The sequence below is a fragment of the Taudactylus pleione genome, unplaced genomic scaffold (genome assembly GCF_031769625.1).
Source record: "Taudactylus pleione unplaced genomic scaffold, aTauple2 ptg000212l, whole genome shotgun sequence".
Taxonomy (NCBI): domain Eukaryota; kingdom Metazoa; phylum Chordata; class Amphibia; order Anura; family Myobatrachidae; genus Taudactylus; species Taudactylus pleione.
The window spans coordinates 3,272,932-3,295,038 of NW_028284614.1; the positions used below are offsets into that span (position 1 = coordinate 3,272,932).

A 22,107-nucleotide genomic window follows, 5' to 3' on the forward strand; every position below is an offset into this window, starting at 1 on the left:
GCACTTAGCAGCAGGGGTGGGGGGTGTTAAGTTTAGAGACTCCCGGGGGGACTTAGGGTTAGGCACCTCCCTGGGGAGGGTTAGGGTTAGGCTAGCAGGAGAGGGGGTGGTGTTAGGCTCCACTGAGGGGGAGTTTAGGGTTAGGTACCCCTCCGGGAGGGTTAGGTTCAGGGTGCGGGAAGGGAGGGTTAGGTTTTGGCAACCCTGGGTGGGAGTTGGGGTTAGGCACCACTAAAGGAGGGATGGGGGGGGGAGTGGAGGGTTAGGGTACTTACCAGCCCTATTCGGTATCTTGTCCTGCCGGTAATTCATATCCATTCCGCTGTAGCTAATGTTACAGGTTCCCAATCAGCATCTGAAAGGTCCAGTAACAATTATAGAAAGTTGCAGAGATAACACATACTGTAGATAGATGTCAGCTTTCAAGACTTCTGGTTTATTATCTTTAGCTGACAAAATACCAACATTTATATTGCTAAATTCCTGTAACAGTGAATGGGAGCAAGTAATGCGTGTGGATGAGAGACGCAGATCTTATGCTGAGCGGAGAGGTCGGGTAGGGAGATATTTTGAGATAAGTAAATAGATGTATGTTGGTGTGGTTTGGTTACTAGTCCGATGTGTAAGTAAAAGTATTTTGTATTGAATTTGGTAGAAAACCGGTAACCAGTGAAGGGACTGACAGAGCGGGGCAGCAGATGATGAACGTTAGGCAAGGAAGATCAGCCCCCCAGCTGCATTCAGAATGGATTGTAGAGCGAATAGCCTGTTTTGGGTAAGACCAGTAAGGAGACAGTTGCATTAATCAATGTGGGAAGTAATGAGTGCATGAATGAGAGTTTTTGCAGTGTCTTCTGTAAGATTTGGGTGTATTCTGGATATGTTTTTTAGATATATGCAACATGATTTGGAGACATATTGTGTGGAACAAAGGACAGTTCAGAGTCAAGGATGACACCTTGGCAGCGAGCTTGTGGGGCTTGGAAGATTATCAAGTTATTAACAGTGATAGAGATATCAGGTTGGTAATTACTATTGGCCAGTGAAAACATTATTAATTCTGTTTTTGAAATCTTAAATTTGAAGTGACGAGATGATATCCAAGATGAAATGGCAGAAAGACATTCAGTACACGAACCAGTACAGATGGTGACAAATCTGGGGAGGATAGGTAGATTAGGTAGGATAGGTAGATTTGAGTATCATCTGCGTACAGATGATACTGGAATCCAAAATCATTGGTAAGTTTGCCAAGCAATGTGGTATAGATAGAGAATAGAAGAGGACCTTAGACTAAGCCTTGTGGTGCTTCAACTGTTAGAGGTAGCGTAGAGGATGTTGAGTCAGGGAAACGAACAGTGAAATAGCAATTAGATAGGTAGGATGAGAACCAAGAAAGGGCTGTGGAGCTCATTCAGACCCGCTCGCTAGATGCGTATGCCCACACCCTGCGTATGCAAATCCAGCGCACACGCCCAGCAAGGCAGGCGATCGCATGGCAAGGCATTAGCACGCCCACTATGTCTTGGCGTGCGATCACTTAGTGTATGCAGACGCCCACCAGCCATTCATAAGACGCCCACTTGCGCACATCATCTCCAGGAAGTGCATGAAAACATTGGTACATCGAGTACCATCGGATGCAATCGCAGCGCTTGAGGTTGCCTATAGCCTGCTGCAAGCACTGTGATCACTTTAGTGTGAAATCCCACCAAGTGACGTGTACTATGACGCTGCCTGTTAATTATGCTCGCCTCTGAAACGGCGTTGGAGCACTCAGGCACGCCTGCGTTCGCACCTCCACACCCGTGTTTCTAGTGGCCTGCCCCTGTCACCACCCACAAATGGTTTCTTCTGTCACTCGCTCTGCTGGGCTGTCTATGCGCAGCGAGCAAACGCATCCCGATCTTTCGCACTGGTTTGCGCACGCGCACTGCGATGCATATTGCAAATATCGGCCAGCAACGAGCGATCGCATCATAGCGAGTGGGTCTGAATCAGCTCTTCTGTCCTGAAGACCTAGGGATTGTAGTGTTTGTATGAGAAGAGAGCGGTCAACAGTGTCAAATGCAGCAGAGAGAGCTAGAAGAATGAAAAGTAAGTAATGGCCTTTAGACTTAGCAGTGACCAGATCATTCACGTCAGTGCTGTCTCTGTGGAGTGTTGGGAACGAAAGCCTAACTGAAGGGGGTCCAACAAGTTGTGTGAGTTTAGAAAGTGTGTCAGGTGAGTGTAGGCAATTTTCTGAAGTAGCTTGGAGGGGCATGGGTGATGGGACCTTTTAATTTTTTTTTTGGGGGGGGGGGTTGGAACAGGAGTAATCACTGCATGCTTGAACAAAATAATAAAATATAACACCTACTAGCCCAGTCTGACAAAGCAGAAACTATTCTAGTGACTGATACACAATACAGAGAGCATCAAATGATCGATATACACTACAGGAAGCAATATACAGTATTAGATCAGGATATTAACTTGAACCTGCCTGCCCTACCATCTGGTAAACCTACATTGTTGCTCTCCTCCCCTTCTGTTATAGACAATCTACAATCACCTTACAAATGTGATCACTGACCCTGGTCACAGACCTTGACAAATCATAAAATGTACGAATATGATTAATAAATGTAGTTAGACATGTGTTCATATTAGAGATTTATACAAATGAGCCACCCCATGGGAAGTACAGGACCACTTATATGTCTGTCTTTATTTGTCTTTGATATTATGGAGGACCAGTTTAGTGTTTGATGCAGTGCGTAGGCCACTACCATCACTACCCGGGTGGCTGGATGTAGCCCAGCAGAGGAGGGAGTAGTGTTCATTCTAGCACCCTGCACCTATCACAGCCCATGCAGTTCCTCTTTCATGTCTGGGGTGTCATTCTCTGCTCTGGTGCTTCTAGCAGACTCTGGTCTGTATCGCAGTTTGTTAAATCAGCTGAAGCATAGAGCAACACCCCAGGCAGGAAAAGGGAACTTCAGGGGTTGGGACAGGTGCAGGGTGCTAGAATGAACACTAAGGGAGCACCGCCTCAACGCTGAATAAATATGCAACACCAACAGGGGTTACCGTCTGCTGGCAGTTACCTATTAATATTTGGTCTGGGATGTACTAACAGCGAAAATGCGGTAAAACTCCCTAAAATACTTTTTTGGGGGGTTTTACTACATCCAAAATGTGATGCATTCCGCTGCTTCGTCCCGAAGGTGGCGTTACCCAATAGAAGCCTATGGGCTTCTTATCGGGACGCTCCAGGCAGGGAGGGATCTGATCGGATCCCTCCCATCACCCCTCGCAGCTCGCTGCCTTCTGCGCATGCACAGAAGGACGCCAGAGTGACTTCTGGGTGTTAAACCTGGAAGTCACTCTGTCCGGGGCAATCTCAAAAGACAGCTCTAATCGGGAGAGCTGCCTTGGACCATACTGTGGTAATGAACCGTGGTCTGTACCCAAAGTCTGGGGGGATGTACCGTATCGCAGATGCGATGCTTAGTACATTCAGCCCATAAGGTGAAGAAAAATCAATATTCACAACTGTTTTCTCCAGTAAAATACTTTGAAACAGCAGTCTGTGTTTTATACCTAAAATAACCTGATGAGTCACTGTTAATGGACCACTGCTGTGCAGTTATAAAAGAGTACGCTTGTAAGCATGTTTAAAACTACAGTTCTCAGGTATATTTCTCTTAGCAATGTCCCTGTGCATGTACCATACTTGCTTATTTTCCCAGAAGAGTCAGGACGGAGACCACCAAAGTTGGGGGAGAGTCTCCTGGCTCCCGGTAAAGTGGACAAATCCCCCGTTATGAATCGGCTCATTGCAGCCCCCATGATGCAAAGCTTGAAATCCAGGGGGCGGGGTCAAGATAATACGATTCGCAGCGCTCCATCCCTGTCCTGCCCGCAATTTGTAGCCTTGGCCTACAGCCAACCAGACCATCAGAACATTGTACATGCATAACACAAAACAAGAAAACTCCCAAAACCAAATCCCTCTAAATGGTGCTATAAATAAGTACAGGTATAAAAAGCTTCAGCTCTAGGTACTGGCAGTGCCCATAGCAATATATCCAATTGCACTCTAACATTTACACTGCTGTTCCCAGTATGTGCGGCATATTAATTATGAGTATCAGACTAGATGGGCCAAGTGGTTCTTATCTGCTGTCAAATTCTATGGGGTCTATTTACTAAGCAGTGTTAGGAGATAGAGTGAAAAGTGATAAGATGCCAGCCAATCAGCTCCCAACTGTCATTTTTCAAACACAGCCTGTGAGATGGCAGTTGGGAGCTGATTGGCTGGCACCTTATCACTTTTCACTCTGTCTCCTAACACTGCTTAGTAAATAGACCCCATATGTTTCCAACTAACAAACAGTGGATGCTGGTGTAATGCGTGAAAAGCACCAGTCAGGTGGAAATGGCTAGTGGAAGTATCCAAGGGCACATAGGAAGATTGCAGAGAGAAGGGCAATCATACATTGTAGTCATTTGCCCATGGTTAACAGTACATTTTTTATCTAACTCTTTAGTGATGCTATGGATAATGCTGGTCATAAACTCCATTCGACACACAAATTATATTAAGGATTTCTTGTCTGGAATGGACTAATCTGAGTCTCCGGGTTCCCCACTGCTTGGCAGGGTGGGTGAAAAAGCGTGTGCTTGAAATAGCAAAATCAAATGGAGCAGTTGGACCAACTATTTCTGTCTACTGCACAGAGCAGACACCATCAATGGTTCCAACCATGGAACATTGAATAAGAATTGCAAGACATGTAACTATGGTGGCAAAATGCATCAAAATGATTCCGCCCTTCCGGTGGCCTAGTCTGGGTGTATGACCCGACCCCATTGTGAACACTGGTGTCCTTTTAACATATTGGGCCCCCCATCGAAATGAGGGGTGGCCACATGTCACTTAGACATGGCCTCGAGCACCCAACTCCCCCCCCCCTTCCCCCGTCCACATTATTAAGTGATTGAACATGTGTCTGTAAATCCAGAGTTTTTTAAAGGTTAACAACTAATTAGTTTAAATTAAATGGAAATTTTAGACTGTGCCAGAGATACTGAGAGCAAGCTGGGATGAATAATACATTTCCCAAAAATGATCTGTAATAAAATGCACGAGGTTGGGATAGCAAACATATGAGTACATGTAAAACAGATCCAAAACCTGGCGGTTCCAGCATCTGGTGCTGTCACTGCAGCAAGTGTTATGGAATCCAGGCATATAAATGAGGACATTAGAATACCACACTCTGCATAGACAGACCCGTAGGGATAGGTATTGATGTGGGGCACAATGGACGCAAAAAGTTTTCCAGCATTCTCACTATAGTTACGGACTATTGTCATTTGTTCTGTTTTCCGCATGGTTTGTTTGTATGGAGCCGGCAGTATATTCTCTGTGAGGTTTTGTTAATATGGACGTATTTGCTTTGTGTGAAAGCCGCTGCACTGTGCTTAGTTCCCCGTGGATATACATAATGTCTGAATTGAGGGTCTTTCAGTAAGCATAAGACTCCTTATGAACAGTCTATTTTAGTCGTAGTCCGTATATTCTGCCCATTATTACTGATTTGTTGTACGTACCTGTGAACAAATCATTCCAAATTAAGCGCTGTGTGCAACTTTGTGGGCCTGCAGGGCAAAAGCCATTTTGTCATTACTTGCGCACAATTTAGGCAAATGTATCTATCTGCATGAACGCACATTGTAAGTACAGGGATTTGCCTAAAATGGAGGGTGGGGATGAGAGGAGGAGCTACATGAATTGGGGCAGTCAGATTACTAATGAGATTATTTTAATGTATATTTACTTGGTGTTTCCTGACTATCAGGGGGAAGGGGAATGCTAGGAATGGCCATCGGCCATCGATGGTTCATAGTCAGCGATGGTTTATGACCGATGTTGAATGCTTTTGCCATCGATGGGGGAGAACCAGATGGTTTCCATCCATCGATGTGTAAGCATAACCAAATATATATATTTTTTTAACCAAGTGCTGAGACATGGAGCATAGCTTCGTCTCCCGGCACCCGCAAAGCCCCGCCCCATGTTCTGATTGGCCCATGGGCTAGTCAGTCAAAAGACAGGGAAGACCATCGGTTGGTGAAACCATCGATGGTCATCCATTGAATAGTTTGTAACAATTGATGATTACTCGCTATTTTGTCATCGATGGTAACCATCGATGGTTACACCACCGAAAGCCATCCCTACCGAATGCCGTAATTTGTGGCGCTATTCCCCCGCACCTTCAACTTTTACAACAACTCAGGGATCTCTCAGCAGGGAGGATTTAAAAGTAGGCACGTGTGACCTGGACCCACAATCCCATGCAGTGGTGTTGGGGCAGGAACTGATTACTCAGGCAGGGCGTGTCTGAGCGGCCATGGAGGCGGAGGAAAGCCACCTGAACACGCAATCTGAGAAATAAATATTTTTTTCCAAGCATTTGTGGCCATACTGCCGTGCTCAGACACCCCCCCCAAGTGACAGGAGCCTCCAGTTACTCGGTGACCGTAATCCCCAAGAAAAGTCATGCAGGGTAATTACTGGAGCAGTTCCAAAAACTGGAAAATGGGGGCATAACCGTTACTTGTTATGTACAAAGCAGACAAGAATGTGCATTTTTTCAAATAGAAATTCACTGTAGCTACTAATTGGCCTTTATTGTTTCAGCGCACTAGCCACCTGCAAGGATAGGAGGCAGCCATTTTGTGGAATAAACTCATATTCATTAGAATGCAGGTTATCAATGCATTGGGAACCAATGATTTCACTTAGGCACTTCATACACACATATTCCTGAGGCACTGATTCCTAGTAGATAGGGTTATATCATGGTAGGTTGGTGGATCATGTGATACCCTTCAAGGTTTCCAATCGACACCCAATCCCAGCACACTGCCACATTAAACTGAAAGTGCATACCTCCCAACATGACCCTCTCCAGGAGGGACACAATGCTCTGGTCCTGGACTTCCCTGGTAAGAGGCGGGGCTGCAGCATAGTTCAAAATTCAAATAGGGGAGTCAGACCAACTGTCATTTCACACGCTGCCAAACATCACTGGCTGGGACTCACTGGCAGTTGGTGTGACTCCCCTATTTGAATTTTGGACTGTACTGCAGCCCCACCTCTGGAGCTTCCACCAATCATAAACTACCAGGGAAGTCCAGGACCAGAGCATTGTGTCCCTCCTGGAGAGGGTCATGTTGGGAGGTATGAAAGTGGGTAAGGGGCAATGAGCAGGCACATGGGTGAGGGGATGAGTATGGTATCCTCTCCTCAAGCATACAACAATCTCCCATTACAGCCCTCACAAGTCCGGTACCCATGCCCTACACTATTATAAGATAACCTGTTTCCATGGCAACAGAATGCCCAGTGTCATGACTTGTTTGTAAGTTGTGAAGTGTTTCCATTCACTTTAGGTGATGTGCTCTGTATTAGGCAACGCTTGGAGAATCAGAAGTGAAAAGTAATTTTCACTGTCATCGCCATATCGCGTCGGACAAGTACAGTAGGTGGACTATGAAATCGCTTTCAGCTCTGTACCAAAATCTAAAGACGTCAGGAATTGACATCGGAAGCCCAGCATCAAATGGCTGCCGTGCTTCTAACATCAAATTAAGTGTTGCAATAGCTACTACCCATCAAAATCATTAGATAGTATAACCATCAATGGATACCAGTGGCGGATTTTTACGTAGGTGCTGCAGCCCAAGGTAAATTCCACCACTGCCGCCAGTTATGCCCGCAGTCCGACACTGTCTGTCTGTCTGCCATTCAAAGAACTTTCTGCAAGTAGAACTCTTTTATGTCAGTCCCATGGGAGGTGTTTTTTCCACCTGGGACAGCCTGTCCGTACTGCCGTTAGCAGTAAGTGTTTCCAAATAGAAGCACTTGTTTTTATATCGCCATCGACACCTAGCTTCTACAGGCTGCAGTCCATGCAGTCCCTAGAAGCTGGGTTTTGTGCGCATTCTCCTTTATTTTCCCTGTTAGATTTTTTTTTAGCACATGCGCAATGCAACAGAGTCCGGAAACTCCATTCGGACTGAGGATGAGGCGATCTTCTACCGGACCCTACCTGAGCTGCAGTCCCCGTCTGTCCTGCCTTTAATAATGGCAGGATAGACGTTCAAGATGACCAGTGATCCAGCCAGCCAAGCACTTCTACCACAGATGACAACAAGGCAGTGCAACCAACCCAAACCTGTTTCCGTGACACGACGGTATCACCGTACACCTCGGGAAGCTGGCGATGAATTTCAGCTGCTGATGTGCCCTTTAGATACAAAAATCTGATCACACTACGTACCTCAATGTTTGTCCATGTTTCCGCCAGCTATCTTACAACTGATTTTGGGACAGTATGAGGTATATTTACTAAATTGAGAGCTTTTAGAAGTGGAGAATGTGCACCGACCCTCGTGTTTTGGTTTTGGATCTGGATCCCCCCTGGTTTTGGATCTGAATCTGGTTTTGGATTTTTTTCCTTGGTGATTTGTTTTTCGGTTTTGGATCTGGATTTATTCTTAAAATATCATAAAGACAGATAAAATCACATCATTTGGGCCTGTTTTTGTTCCTACAGTATTATTAACCTCAATAACATTTATTTCCAGTCATTTCCAATCAATTTTGACCACCTCACAATATTATTTTTTTCATCTAATTAAGGTCAAAAGGTTGCATCCAGCTAGCTGGCTGACTAAGCTAAGCAACACAGTTGGCGGCACTAACATGTGGCAGTTCAGCTTCCAATTTCCAACACGGATACAGTGTGGGTTGGATACACCAATAGTGCACTTACTGTGACAGCAGTGTCGGCAGAGCGGGGTTGCTGATGGTGTCCTCAGTACATGGAATGGCAGTGCTGCGGTGCTGGCAATGTCCTCAGTGCAGGGTATCAGCGGTGTCAGCAGAGCGGGGTTGTTGATGGTGTCCTCAGTACATGGAATGGCAGTGCTGTGGTGCTAGCAGTGTCCTCAGTGCAGGGTGTCAGCGGTGTCAGCAGAGCGGGGTTGCTGATGGTGTCCTCAGTACATGGAATGGCAGTGCTGCGGTGCTGGCAGTGTCCTCAGTGAAGGGTAACGGCGATGTCGGCAATGCCAGTGGTATCTTCAATGCAGGTTTACTGGCTGTGTCGGCAGTGCAGGGGTTGCTGACGGTGTTCTCAGTACATGGAATGGCAGTGCTGCGGTGCTGGCAGTGTCCACAGTGAAGGGTACTGGTGATGTCGGCAATGCCAGTGGTATCTTCAGTGCAGGTTTGCTGGCTGTGTCGGCAGTGCGGGGGTTGCTGACGGTGTTCTCAGTACATGAAATGGCAGTGCTGCGGTGCTGGCAGTGTCCTCAGTGAAGGGTACCGGCAATGTCGGCAATGCCAGTGGTATCTTCAATGCAGGTTTACTGGCTGTGTCGGCAGTGCGGGGGTTGCTGACGGTGTTCTCAGTACATGGAATGGCAGTGCTGCGGTGCTGGCAGTGTCCACAGTGAAGGGTACTGGTGATGTTGGCAATGCCAGTGGTATCTTCAGTGCAGGTTTGCTGGCTGTGTCGGCAGTGCGGGGGTTGCTGACGGTGTTCTCAGTACATGGAATGGCAGTGCTGCGGTGCTGGCAGTGTCCTCAGTGAAGGGTACCAGCGGTGTCGGCAGTGCAGGGGTGCCAGTGGTGTCTTCATTGCAGGTTTGCTGGCTGTGTCGGCAGTGCAGGGGTTGCTGATGGTTTCCTCAGTACATGGAATGTCAGTGCTGCGGTGCTGGCAGTGCCCTCAATGAAGGGTACTGGCGGTGTCAGCAGAGCAGGGGTGAAGGAAGGAGGGAGCTGAATGTCGGCGAGTATGCTGTGAGGGGAAGAAGTGGTCTACCTGCTCTGGCCTGGCGGGAAATTAGAATGAAATAGAGAACATTACACGTGAGAGGTGACTTGTTAGCATGGTCATTAAGAAGCATTAAACCCCTCGTTAGTAGCAGCATAGGTATGATTTGTTAACTATTTTCTTGTGTTCCACATATTCCAACAGCAGGACTGCATTCAAAATCTAAATCACAGTGGTCCTAATAATCTTCCTAGAAGACAGTTGTATAAGAACCAGTGTGTGTGTTTGAAATAGTTAGTCAACTAAACAACTATTCTATCCAACTGAACAATGTCTGATGTCCGCCTACTTCTGTATGTAAATGACGGAATAAAATGAAATAATTGAAGGTAAACAAAAGTCAGCTTGCTTGGGCTAAGGCTAGTGCTGGTTACTCCCAAATTTCGACATTTCTCAATCAGACTATTTTAATTACTTCTGAGATTTTTTTTTATATGATTTGAGTTTTTTTCGTTTTAATTATTTAATCGTTTTTATTTTTTGTTGGGGAGGGGCAACATTGAGGCAGGACCTACGGACGAGGTAAGTTATTAACATATAATGGCCTAAAGTAATTTATATGTTTGTGTGTGTGGGCATGATGTACTATGTATCACATTCACTTATCGGGTACATACTGGTGTAACTCCAAAATGGTAACTAAAAATGTGCTCTACTGATAAGAGCTGTCCTTTTCAATACAAGGACTTCCGGGTTTATAACCATTGCTTACCAAGTCCAAGCTCTGGAATATATCTCATTCCTGAGCTTGCTACATATAGGGAATGCCGCCAGAAAATTTTTGCCGCATTTTGCCCTTAGTACATCCCATCCTGCGTCTTTATTTAGTTATGAGATATAAAAAAGGACAAGGGTGGATATCCACTTTAAGGCATGGCAAGTATGTGACGTGGCCAAGGGCAGATCTAAACTTTTTTTGTATAAAGAGAATGGCTTACCAATTAACCTTGTAACAAAAATGCACCTGCTTGAAAACAATATTCAGAAATATATGTACCAAGGAAACACTATTTACCATTTTAATTTCCCCCTTTATTTCCTCCTCATTTCTCTCTTTCAGCCTCTCTCCCAGTTTTGCTTACATATCTCATTATTTCCCATTTTGTATCTCTCCCACCCCCCTTCCAGGCTACAGATCATGGAACACTCCTGTATACCTGTCACTCAAAAATCCCTTTAATTGTCAGGAAAGTAGATTCTGCTTTCTCAGAAGTGAGAGAAATTCCGGAGCAAATGGATGGTAAACCAGGTTGGAGAAAGGAATTATATTTTTTCGGCTCTCTGTGTTCCAAGTTATTCATCTTCCTTTCTGGGCATGTACTGTAGTAGACAGAAAGTGCATTCTGAATGAAGCAGACCGTGTTCTGCTGCCTACTAACACAGGCACTGTTGTAACCTCCATTTCAGCCGCAATGGGGTGTTACACCATCCAGCAGTCTATTGTTCAAAAAAAAAAAAAAAAAAAAGTTCCTCGTATTATAGGTGGAATATTACAATTAATTCAATTAATGTAAGAAGGTTGATAATCTAGAACTAATAACTAATAATAAATCCATAATACAAAGAGACCGGACATGACTGTCCATGCTTAAAATATGCCAGACGCCTACACACGCAGCATTAGAAGCTATTTTGTTGGGTGACTCAATATGGATGAGAAAGCAAGCTACTAGTTCATTTGGGAGTTAGTGTTAGAGATATGACGGAGACATGAGGCACGTCATGCCTCACATCTCAGTGATATCAGCCCTCACATGACTACCTCTATGCACAGGTTCTCAAACTCGGTCCTCAGGACCCCAAACAGTGCATGTTTTCCAGGTCTCCTCACAGAACACAAGTGAAATAATTATCTCCAGCAGTGGAACTTTTAAAATGTGTCAGTGAGTAATGAATACACCTGTGCACTTGGTGGGTGACCTGGAAAACGTGACCTGTATGGTGTCCTGAGGACCGAGTTTGAGAACCTCTGCTCTAATGTATCATGGTGGATATATTTAAAAAATAAATAAATAAAAGATAGATAACAGTTGCACTTTTCTCAAACTGTTTATGACTTTTAAACAACTGGGAATAAATGTCAGTGATGGTATTAGTAATAGTAATAATACATTAACATTTTACTCATTGATTTACAATTTAAATTAGAAATCCCCCTACACACACACACCAAATGCATAGTTACAAAGAACTGACATGTATTTTATGGGAATTCAGGACTAAACTGGACAACTGTTCAGTCCAAATAATACTTTTACTATTAACAGTTAAATAGCTTTATTTCTTTTTTTAATTATGCTGGTGCTGATAAGGATGTTATGTACATTGTCACTTACGAACGCTACCATTGCATTAAATTCCTGAACCATCATGGGGTAGAGTATTCTGTTCTTTTGAACAATTAACTTAGCAGGGAAACAAAAAAATAATAATGTTCCTGGGAAGCAAATTTGAAACCTGTCTATTGTAACTTAAGGTATCAATCTCGGTTGCCGTGGTGACAACATCCTGTCTTCCTGGGGACCAACTCTGCAGCTGTTGTTACCATAGCGACCCATCAGCCAGAATGGAACAGGGTCACTGTCCGTGCACACCGTCAGGATACATCTGAGATGGTATTGTCAGGCCACTCTCATTTTGCTTGTTGGCTCTGCACTTATTTCATGTTCTCCAATATACTGGATTTTTTTTTTTATTTCATTTTTTTTTTAAACTCAGGAACAGTGTGGGGGGCAGATGTTTGGGAAGCAGTTGCCCTGGCAACAGAGTTAAGGCGTTTCAGAGTGTGGTTGCCGTGGAGATGTAGATGCTGACGACGGCTGGTAAGGTTGGGAGGACAGATTGGCTTCATGCTTATCTGCAGGCTTGTCAGTCAGAGATTCCTGCCTCCCTCACCTTCAAGGTAGCAGCAGGGACCCACCAGGACCAGAGAGAGCTACAGCGCAGAGCACAGTGCCAAATATAACAGGACAGAGGGCAGGAGAAGGGACGCAGGCGAAAAGCCAGAATACAGGCAGAGGTGAAGACTGGAGAGGTGACCGTGTGGGGGGGGAATATATATATATTAAAAAAAAAGACACTATCGAGGAAGATTTGAGGGATATAGTAATAATACATTGCAAAGTGTACAGCTTACGGATAGGAGGAGAGCTTGTCAAAGTGAGAAAGGGGCAGGAGAGAGAACTGAGGAGGCGAATAAGAGGGTGAGAGGCTTGATCAGTGAGAAGAATAGAGGGGGGGAGTAGAGAGTATTTGAACATTAAAGAAGCAGAAACCATTCTCTCATACAGCATCTAGGGAGGCGATACGATAACCGCCGTGGTACGACGTGAAAAGAACCGACTCCTCCTGCCGACTTGCCTGCGAAGTCTCCACGCCACCACTATTGAACAGCTCCAGGGTGTTCGCAGCGTGGTCTCAGCATGGCAACCATCACCTGCACGCGCTTCAGCGAGGAGTACCAGCTGTTCGAGGAACTGGGGAAGTAAGTTGCACATTTTATTGCTCCTTCCCAAGGTCACGCCGACAGTTGGCCGTTGCGCTGTCGCCGAGGCGGTGGTTTCATGGCATGCGAAAAAGTTAAAAGTTGTCCGGCATCAGGGTGACGTTTTGCAGCGCAGCACTGCACCGTAGGTTATATTACATTCTGCTTTGTTTAGTGACCAGGCAAAGTTTGGTTTTTGTTAGTGAAGTGTGCATCTTATACTGGCAATGGGTGATTGGCGAGCTGGGTAACGATGTACCGGTATATATGGAGCACACATTCTATAGCAGAGGCTGCAAGCTGGGGCTCTCCAGCTGTTGTGTGTAGCTACAAGTCCTTAGCTGGAATGACATGCTTGCACATGTAGTTCTCAGGGTTACCCTACGATTAGTGCATTCCTTGGTAATAGTATTATTGGTAGGATTGGGTGCTGAAATATTGGAGAGAGAGAGAGAGAGAAAGAGAGAGAGAGAGAGAGAGAGAGAGAGAGAGGATGAATGATCTCAGATTGTTGTGGAGATGAATATACTGTAACCCCTTCATGTGCAGGCTTTATACTTTATCAGTGTCTAGTAACAAATTAATGTCAGTGGATGCTGTATAGTCACAGCCACTGGGATCAGTTTCTACACAGGTTAGTGACATATGGCTGTCTCGGGCTACTGGCAATGGGCTCACTTTACAAAAATCAAGGACGTTTTATACGGAGCACAGAGTCTGGAAATCAGTGCTATTTAGTGTACAGAAGAGTGATAACGTTTCCTGGTACTGGGTTTTCCAAACTCGGTCCTCAAGGCACCCTAAGAGTCCAGGTTTTAAGGCTATCCATGCTTGTGCACAGATGCTATAATCAAACTGACAAAGGTACTAATTAAGTCACCTGTTGTTAAGCATGGGCATCCTTAAAACCTGGACTGCAAGGATGCCTTGAGGACCGAGTTTTGGAATCTCTGTCCTGCTATATGCCATAAACCACAATGTGACAATGTATCTAAGATTACTGACGAAAGCTGGGTACACGCTAAACGATGTGTGATCCAGCCGACCGTGCAATGTGTCGATACATCGTGCGATGTGTCGTTACATGCATGTAACAGCATCGGGTCGTTTATTGTTCAGCCGATGGAACGAACAGCCATCGCGACAGATTGAGCGCACATACTATACGATATATCATTCCGATCCGTGCCGGAATGATACAAAACCAGCTTTATCCCAGATGGAATTCTGCTTACCCTGATCCATCTTCCATTATACAGTAGTTACATATCTACAGTACTGTAGGAATGCAGACTAGCAAATGGCATCAGCGATAACGATCTGGCTTAGCCTGAGATATATCTATGGATTAACTTTGGCTATTTGTATAAGTCAATAATACTACATTGGATTTACAAATGTGCTACTTCTGTAACGCGATGCAGCATTTGTGCAGTTTCAAGTTTGCATTTGGTGTATATATGTAAATCACCATCACCCCAGTGATCACAATGTAATAATGTACTGGAGGAAGCAACAGAGGTCTGATATAGCTTTAGAAAATAGGTTTATAAATTATGTTCATGGTCAGCTGGTAACTTGTGAGTCTCTTCAGTTATATATGTGTCTGTGTGTGCAAGTATATCTATATATATATATAGATATATATAGATATATATAGATATATATATATATAAATAATTGTATTATTATAGCTATATATAATTTTATATATATCACACACACATAGTGGAATGTCTCTTCATGACACTGAGACTTGCTAATCAAGATTTTAGACCCCCCCGCGCTGTGTTATTAAAGTGATAAGAACCCTGTTGTTGTTAACACCTTCACTGCCGAGGCAGTCAGCATCATGCAGGCATCTTTTACTGGCTCAGGCTTTGCAATTTAGACATCTCCATGGCGAGTGGATTGTCGTTGATTTGAGTATTTTTAACTGGAGAGGCTAAAACCCCCCTGAGAGAGAGGTTGAAGTAGTTAAAGGCAGAAAAGCCGAATCTAATACACCCCAAGCTAGCGAGAATGGATTCTGCTGACAGCTCCTTCCCACCCACTGCAGTGTAATGACATCCAGCACAGATAGAGCTTAATGGGGTAACCCGCGCTGCACTCCCAAGCGTCCCCCTAGAGATTTCCGGAGAGCTGAACGGTATTTTACAGAGAAATCCGAAGGACCTTTTCCCTGTCTGACAGATTGACTGCCGTTCCTGAAACAATGTTTTTGAAGCATTTTCTTTTAAATTGGATGAAATAGCTGCTGGGAAGCGTAGCCCAGGAGGGAAGGAGGAAAACTGTAACAGCGTGGGTCCATTGACCAAACTATACTGCAAGCACTGCGTTATTTATTCAGCACCCGTGCTGTGTCCAACAAGCTCTTACAAAAAAAAAAAAACCCAAAACAAAAATATCTCTTTGCAGTGCCAGAATGTAGATAAGGATTTGCAATCGGCGCAGCACTGAGTTTCTGTTGAATAAAAAAAAAAACAATGCGGAAAATATTTGCTTTCCAAAAAGGAAGTCTGGGATTTAAATTGGTTACCAAAAACATATTGCGGTGCAACAGTTTTCCCCAGTTCCTGCACCATTCATGCTCTGCATCTAGCGTACATTTCCTCTACGGGCGCTGCAGGGTTTTTGTTGGTGTTATGTATGCTAGGGATGTAGTTATAATACCGACAGTCAGGATGCCGGCGCTTAGAATGCCGACACCGGAAACCCAACACCTGTCGGAATCCCGGCACCGGCATCCCGTAACTAAGTAGTGGGGTTAGGTACTAGGGGGAGGTAAGGGTGAGGCACTAGGGGGGTGGGTGGGAGTTACTTTTAGGCTGCGGAGGGGGAAGGTTAGGTTTAGGCAACGGGAAGGGAGGGTTAGGGAGAGGGGGAGGGTTAGCATACCTACCGACAGGTGTCAGCAATGGGTTATGACCACCGGGATACTAATTGGTGGCATCCCGTACCTAATCCGTATTCCATTGTGGTTTCATCGTCATGGACACTTGCTACACAAACTGCAGAGTGGAAATTCCCAACGTGCACAATTACAATTCTGTACCATAGAGGATCAGATTCCACTTGATTGCAAAAGGCTGAGGGGCATATTTTTCAAAGGGCTAAAAGCCTTACAGTTGGCAGACAGGTGTCTCTACTGACAGTGGGCTTGCTCTGTAGGTCTAAGGTTACCGCCTCCGATAGTTCTCTACTGCAGTTCATGCGGAAGTCTATTGAACAAGCACTGCGGCGGTAACCTCCACAGTATGCGGCTGATTCTGTGCCTTGGCCGTAGTCAAGCCGGTCATTTTATGCTAATGCTAGTAGCAGCCCTTCTCCGTTGTACAGCCTTGCGTCAGAATGCGGAAGGGCTGGCACGCACCCATCGGTTGCGCCATCAGGACTTGCACCACCCCCATGCTAGGTGCAGAATCTCCACCTGAGTATGACCAGAGTATGGCCTCCAATGTATGCGATAAGCATCTGAGTCCGACACCACTCCTGCCACATGCCTGCCACTCTCCCATTACACGACCCATAAGATGGAATAACTCAGTGTGTCTGCCTAGCTACCTCCCAGCCACCACCCAAGAACTCCCAATTCATCCCAGAGTCCGTGTGGCTCCATTGGTCCTGCGACTCAGTGCGTATACACTGTGGGACGCACGCATCGTTAGACTTTTTAGGGAATTAGACACAAACGGAGTACAAAAAAAATGATGTGAACATTGATGTGTCCACCGCAGTGCCATGATAAAATCTGTGTGTTGTTTCTGTTCCTGCATCAGAGCTGGAAAAGACCCCTCGGGGCTCTAGGCGAGATTCTGGTATGGAGCACCCTCCCTTAACGGTTACATTGATCGCGCCAAGCCCCGGCCCCCCTCCCCGGATTTGCCCCTGACTGAGGAGCACACAGTGCCCCAGCAAAAAGTATTTTTCCTTTTACAGAGGTGTGGCCACGCCCCCTTACTTTAGATCATGCTCCCCCCCAAAAAAATGACCGGCATGGCTCAGTAGGTCCCTGTGGGCAGGCCATATTACAGTGCACGATGCAGTCCATGACCACAGTCTTCCAGCTGAGTTGGGTACGGGTCCCAGCGGTCTGGATGGGATTCTGGTGCCAGGATTCTGACTGCTGTCGGGATTCCGGCGCCGGTATTCTGAGTGCCGGCATCCTGACTGTCGGGATGTCAACTACAGTACATACCTTCCACACTCCCCTCTCTGCAGCAGTCAGCGTAACACAATCAGCCATATACCAAACACAGTGGGCTTAGGGCCTGATTCAGCAAGGTTCGCAAGTGCTAAGACGCACAGAATCGGCCGATTGTTGCGTACTGCACATGCGTATGCATTGCAGTGCGCGAACTAGCCGCTGCGTTTGGGAATGAGATTGCAGTGTGTACGCAGACCCATGGCAGAGTATTTGACAGGAAGTGCCGTTTGTGGGTGGTGGCGGGGGGTGGCCGGGCGAACGCAGGCGTGCCAGTGCGTTTCAACGGCGTTGCAGGGGCGTGCATAAATTATCCACTGCAATACCATACTCAGCCTGAGGCCTCAAAGCATGTGCTGAAGTTAGCAATTCCTGAGTGACGTCTGACCTATCTTAACTATCCGTCAAAGTCCAATGTTACTCGATGTTACTGATTGTTCGCTATTTTGTATATGTAAGTATACGGACGTGAGTAAGGGGAAGTGGGCGACCTTATGTTGGACTGCGATTGCATTGCGAATGCAAACATTTGCATATCCTTGCAGATATTAGCAACTGCATTGCGTGCGTATAAGCAGAATAGCGATCCGTAGTGAATCGGGCACTCAATCCTATTAGGTGCGAGTTTGCAAACGCAAGTTCGTTTCATGAAACTTGCAGACATGCACGAATGCATGCAACAAGGAAATGTGAGCACCAAAGAGAAATACCAATTTGCTGAACTTGCGTCAAGGGTGTGGGAGAAGTCCATGAAAAAGCGGGGAAACCATCCTAGACCCAAAAAATTGACAACTGAAATAGTAGGACCAGCTTTGCAATTCCATCCTTGCAAATATCAAAATGCAGCAGGAGGTGTCTGACAACCCCTGCTGCATCTGTGATCCCAGCACTGCGACCAACATCACAGACTAAGATAATGGTGGACGGCGCCGGCCACCTGAGTAAGCCTCAGCTTACGCAGGCTGGCCAGCTTACGGGGCTGGAAACGGTGTCCGGGGACGCAGATCCTGGCCTTGCCACTCATGGTAAAGGGTGCGACACGCTTCCATTTCCGAGAATACCTGTTGTCCCAGCCCCTGCACCACCCAGTAAATGTCTATGCCTGTCAATCAGGCAGAGGCATAGCAGGGGCTGCGTGCAATCACGCAGGACCTGTTCTGCACAGGCGCAAAACAGCCTTCGCACACAATGATTCCTGACTGTTAATGACAACCGAGATAGCAGGACCATATGGAAGACTGTTAGTGACAACTGAGATAGCAGGATCATATAGAAGGCTGTTAATGACAACTGAGATATCAGGACTATATAGAAGGCTGTTAGTGACAACTGAGATAGCAGGACCATATAGAAGGCTGTTAGTGGCAACTGAGATAGCAGGACCATATAAAAGGCTGTTAATGACAATTGAGATAGCAGGACTATATAGAAGGCTGTTAATGACAACTGAGATTACAGGACCATACAGAAGGCTGTTAATGACAACTGAGATAGCAGGACCATATGGAAGACTGTTAGTGACAACTGAGATAGCAGGATCATATAGAAGGCTGTTAATGACAACTGAGATATCAGGACTATATAGAAGGCTGTTAGTGACAACTGAGATAGCAGGACCATATAGAAGGCTGTTAGTGGCAACTGAGATAGCAGGACCATATAAAAGGCTGTTAATGACAATTGAGATAGCAGGACTATATAGAAGGCTGTTAATGACAACTGAGATTACAGGACCATACAGAAGGCTGTTAATGACAACTGAGATAGCAGGACCATATAGAAGGCTGTTAGAGACAACTGAGATAGCAGGACCATATAGAAGGCTATTAGTGACAACTGAGAAAGCAGTACTATATACAAGGCTCCACATACCTGTTCCACATCATTTACACCCCCACATACCTGTCCCACATCATTTGCACCTCCACATATACCTGTCCCACATCATTTACACATCCACATATACCTGTCCCACATCATTTACACCTCCACATACCTGTCTCACATCATTTACACCTCCACACACCTGTCCAGCATCATTTACACCTTCAGATACCTGTCCCCCATCATTTACACCTCCACATACCTGCCCCACATCATTTACACCCCCACATTCCTGTCCCCACATCATTTACACCTCCACATACCTGTCCCACATCATTTACACCTCCAAAGACCTGTCCCACATCATTTACACCTCCACATTCCTGTCCGTACATCATTTACACCTCCACATACCTGACCCACATCATTTACACCTTCACATACCTTTCCCACATCATATACACCTCCACATATCTGTCCCCACATCATTTACACCTCCACATACATGTCCCCACATCATTTACATCTCCACATACATGTCCCCACATCATTTACACCTCCAAATACCTGTCCCCACATTATTTACACCTCCACATATCTATCCCCCATCATTTACACCTCCACATACCTGCCCCACATCATTTACACCCCCACATACCTATCCCCCATCATTTACACCTCCACATACTGTCCCACATCATTTACACCGCCACGTACCTGTACTCCATCATTTACACCTCTACATACCTGTCCCACATCATTTACACCTCCACATACCTGTCCCGCATAATTTACACCTTCAGGTACCTGTCCCCAATCAATTACACCTCCACATACCTGACCCTCATCATTTACACCCCCACATACCTGTCCCACATCATTTACACCCCCACATACCTGTCCCACACCATTTGCACCTCCAGATATACCTGTCCCACATAATTTACACCTCCACATATACCTGTCCCACATCATTTACACCTCCACATACCTGTCCCACATCATTTACACCTCCACATACCTGCCCCACATCATTTACACCCCCACATTCCTGTCCCCACATCATTTACACCTCCACATACCTGTCCCACATCATTTACACCTCCAAAGACCTGTCCCACATCATTTACACCTCCACATTCCTGTCCGTACATCATTTACACCTCCACATACCTGACCCACATTATTTACACCCCCACATACCTGTCCCACATCATTTACACCTTCTCATACCTGACCCCCATCATTTACACCTCCACATACCTGTCCCACATCATTTACACCTTCACATACCTTTCCCACATCATATACACCTTCACATACCTATTCCCACATCATTTACATCTCCACATACATGTCCAAATATCATTTACAACTCCACATACCTGTTCCCACATTATTTACACCTCCACATATCTGTCCCACATAATTTACACCTTCACATACCTGTCCCACATCATTTACACCTCCACATACCTGTCCCGCATCATTTACACCTTCAAATATCTGTCCCCCATCATTTACACCTCCACATACCTGCCCCACATAATTTACACCCCCACATACCTGTCCCACATCATTTACACCTCCACATACTGTCCCACATCATTTACACCTCCATGTACCTGTACTCCATCATTTACACCTCCACATACCTGTCCCACATCATTCACACCTCCACATACCTGTCCCGCATAATTTACACCTTCAGGTACCTGTCCCCAATCAATTACACCTCCACATACCTGACCCACATCATTTACACCCCCACATACCTATCCCGCATCATTTACACCTCCACATACTGTCTGAAATCATTTACACCTCCACATTCCTGTCCCCACATTATTTACACCTCCAAATCCCTGTCCCACATCATTTACACCTCCAAAGACCTGTCCCACATCATTTACATCTCCACAGACCTGTCCCACATCATTTACACCTCCACATTCCTGTCCCCACATCATTTACACCTCCACATAACTGTCCCACATCATTTACACCTCCACGTACCTGTCCCACATCATTTACACCTTCACATACCTGTCCGATATCATTTACACCTTCACATATCTGTCCCACATCATTTACACCTCCACATACCTGTCCCCACATCATTTATACCTCCACATACCTGTGCCCACATCATTTACACCTTCACATATCTGTCCCACATCATTTACACCTCCATATTCCTGTCCCCACATCATTTACACCTTCACATACCTGTCCCACATCATTTACACCTTCACATACCTGTCCCACATCATTAACACATTCTCATACCTGTCCCACATCATTTACACCTCCACATACCTATCCCACATCATTTACACCTCCACACACTTTGTCCAGCATCATTTACACCTTCAGATACCTGTCCCCCATCATTTACACCTCCACATACCTGCCCCACATCATTTACACCTCCACATTCCTGTCCCTCATAATTTACACCTCCACATACCTGTCCCACATCATTTACACCTCCACATTCCTGTCCCTACCCTCCACATACCTGTCCCACATCATTTACACCTCCACACACCTGTCCAGCATCATTTACACCTTCAGATACCTGTCCCCACATCATTTACACCTCCACATACCTGTCCCACATCATTTACACCTCCACATACCTGTCCCACATAATTTACACCTCCACATACCTGTTCCCACATTATTTA

General features: G+C 45.6%; 1 protein-coding gene across 3 annotated transcripts in view; it reads left to right on the forward strand.

Annotated features, from left to right (window-relative positions):
* Positions 1-12,656: 12,656 nt before the first annotated feature.
* CAMK2A (calcium/calmodulin dependent protein kinase II alpha) overlaps positions 12,657-22,107 on the forward strand; it is a 249,234-nt gene continuing 239,783 nt past the window's right edge. Inside the window, exons 1-2 of one of the 3 annotated variants that reach the window (XM_088478262.1) lie at positions 12,662-12,924; positions 13,196-13,389. In XM_088478262.1, coding sequence (XP_088334388.1) covers positions 13,328-13,389 — 62 coding nt within the window. In that variant the 5' untranslated portion in view covers positions 12,662-12,924; positions 13,196-13,327. Of the gene's footprint in view, positions 13,390-22,107 lie in introns of all 3 variants that reach the window. The other 2 variants (XM_088478264.1, XM_088478263.1) reach the window with 2 other exon arrangements.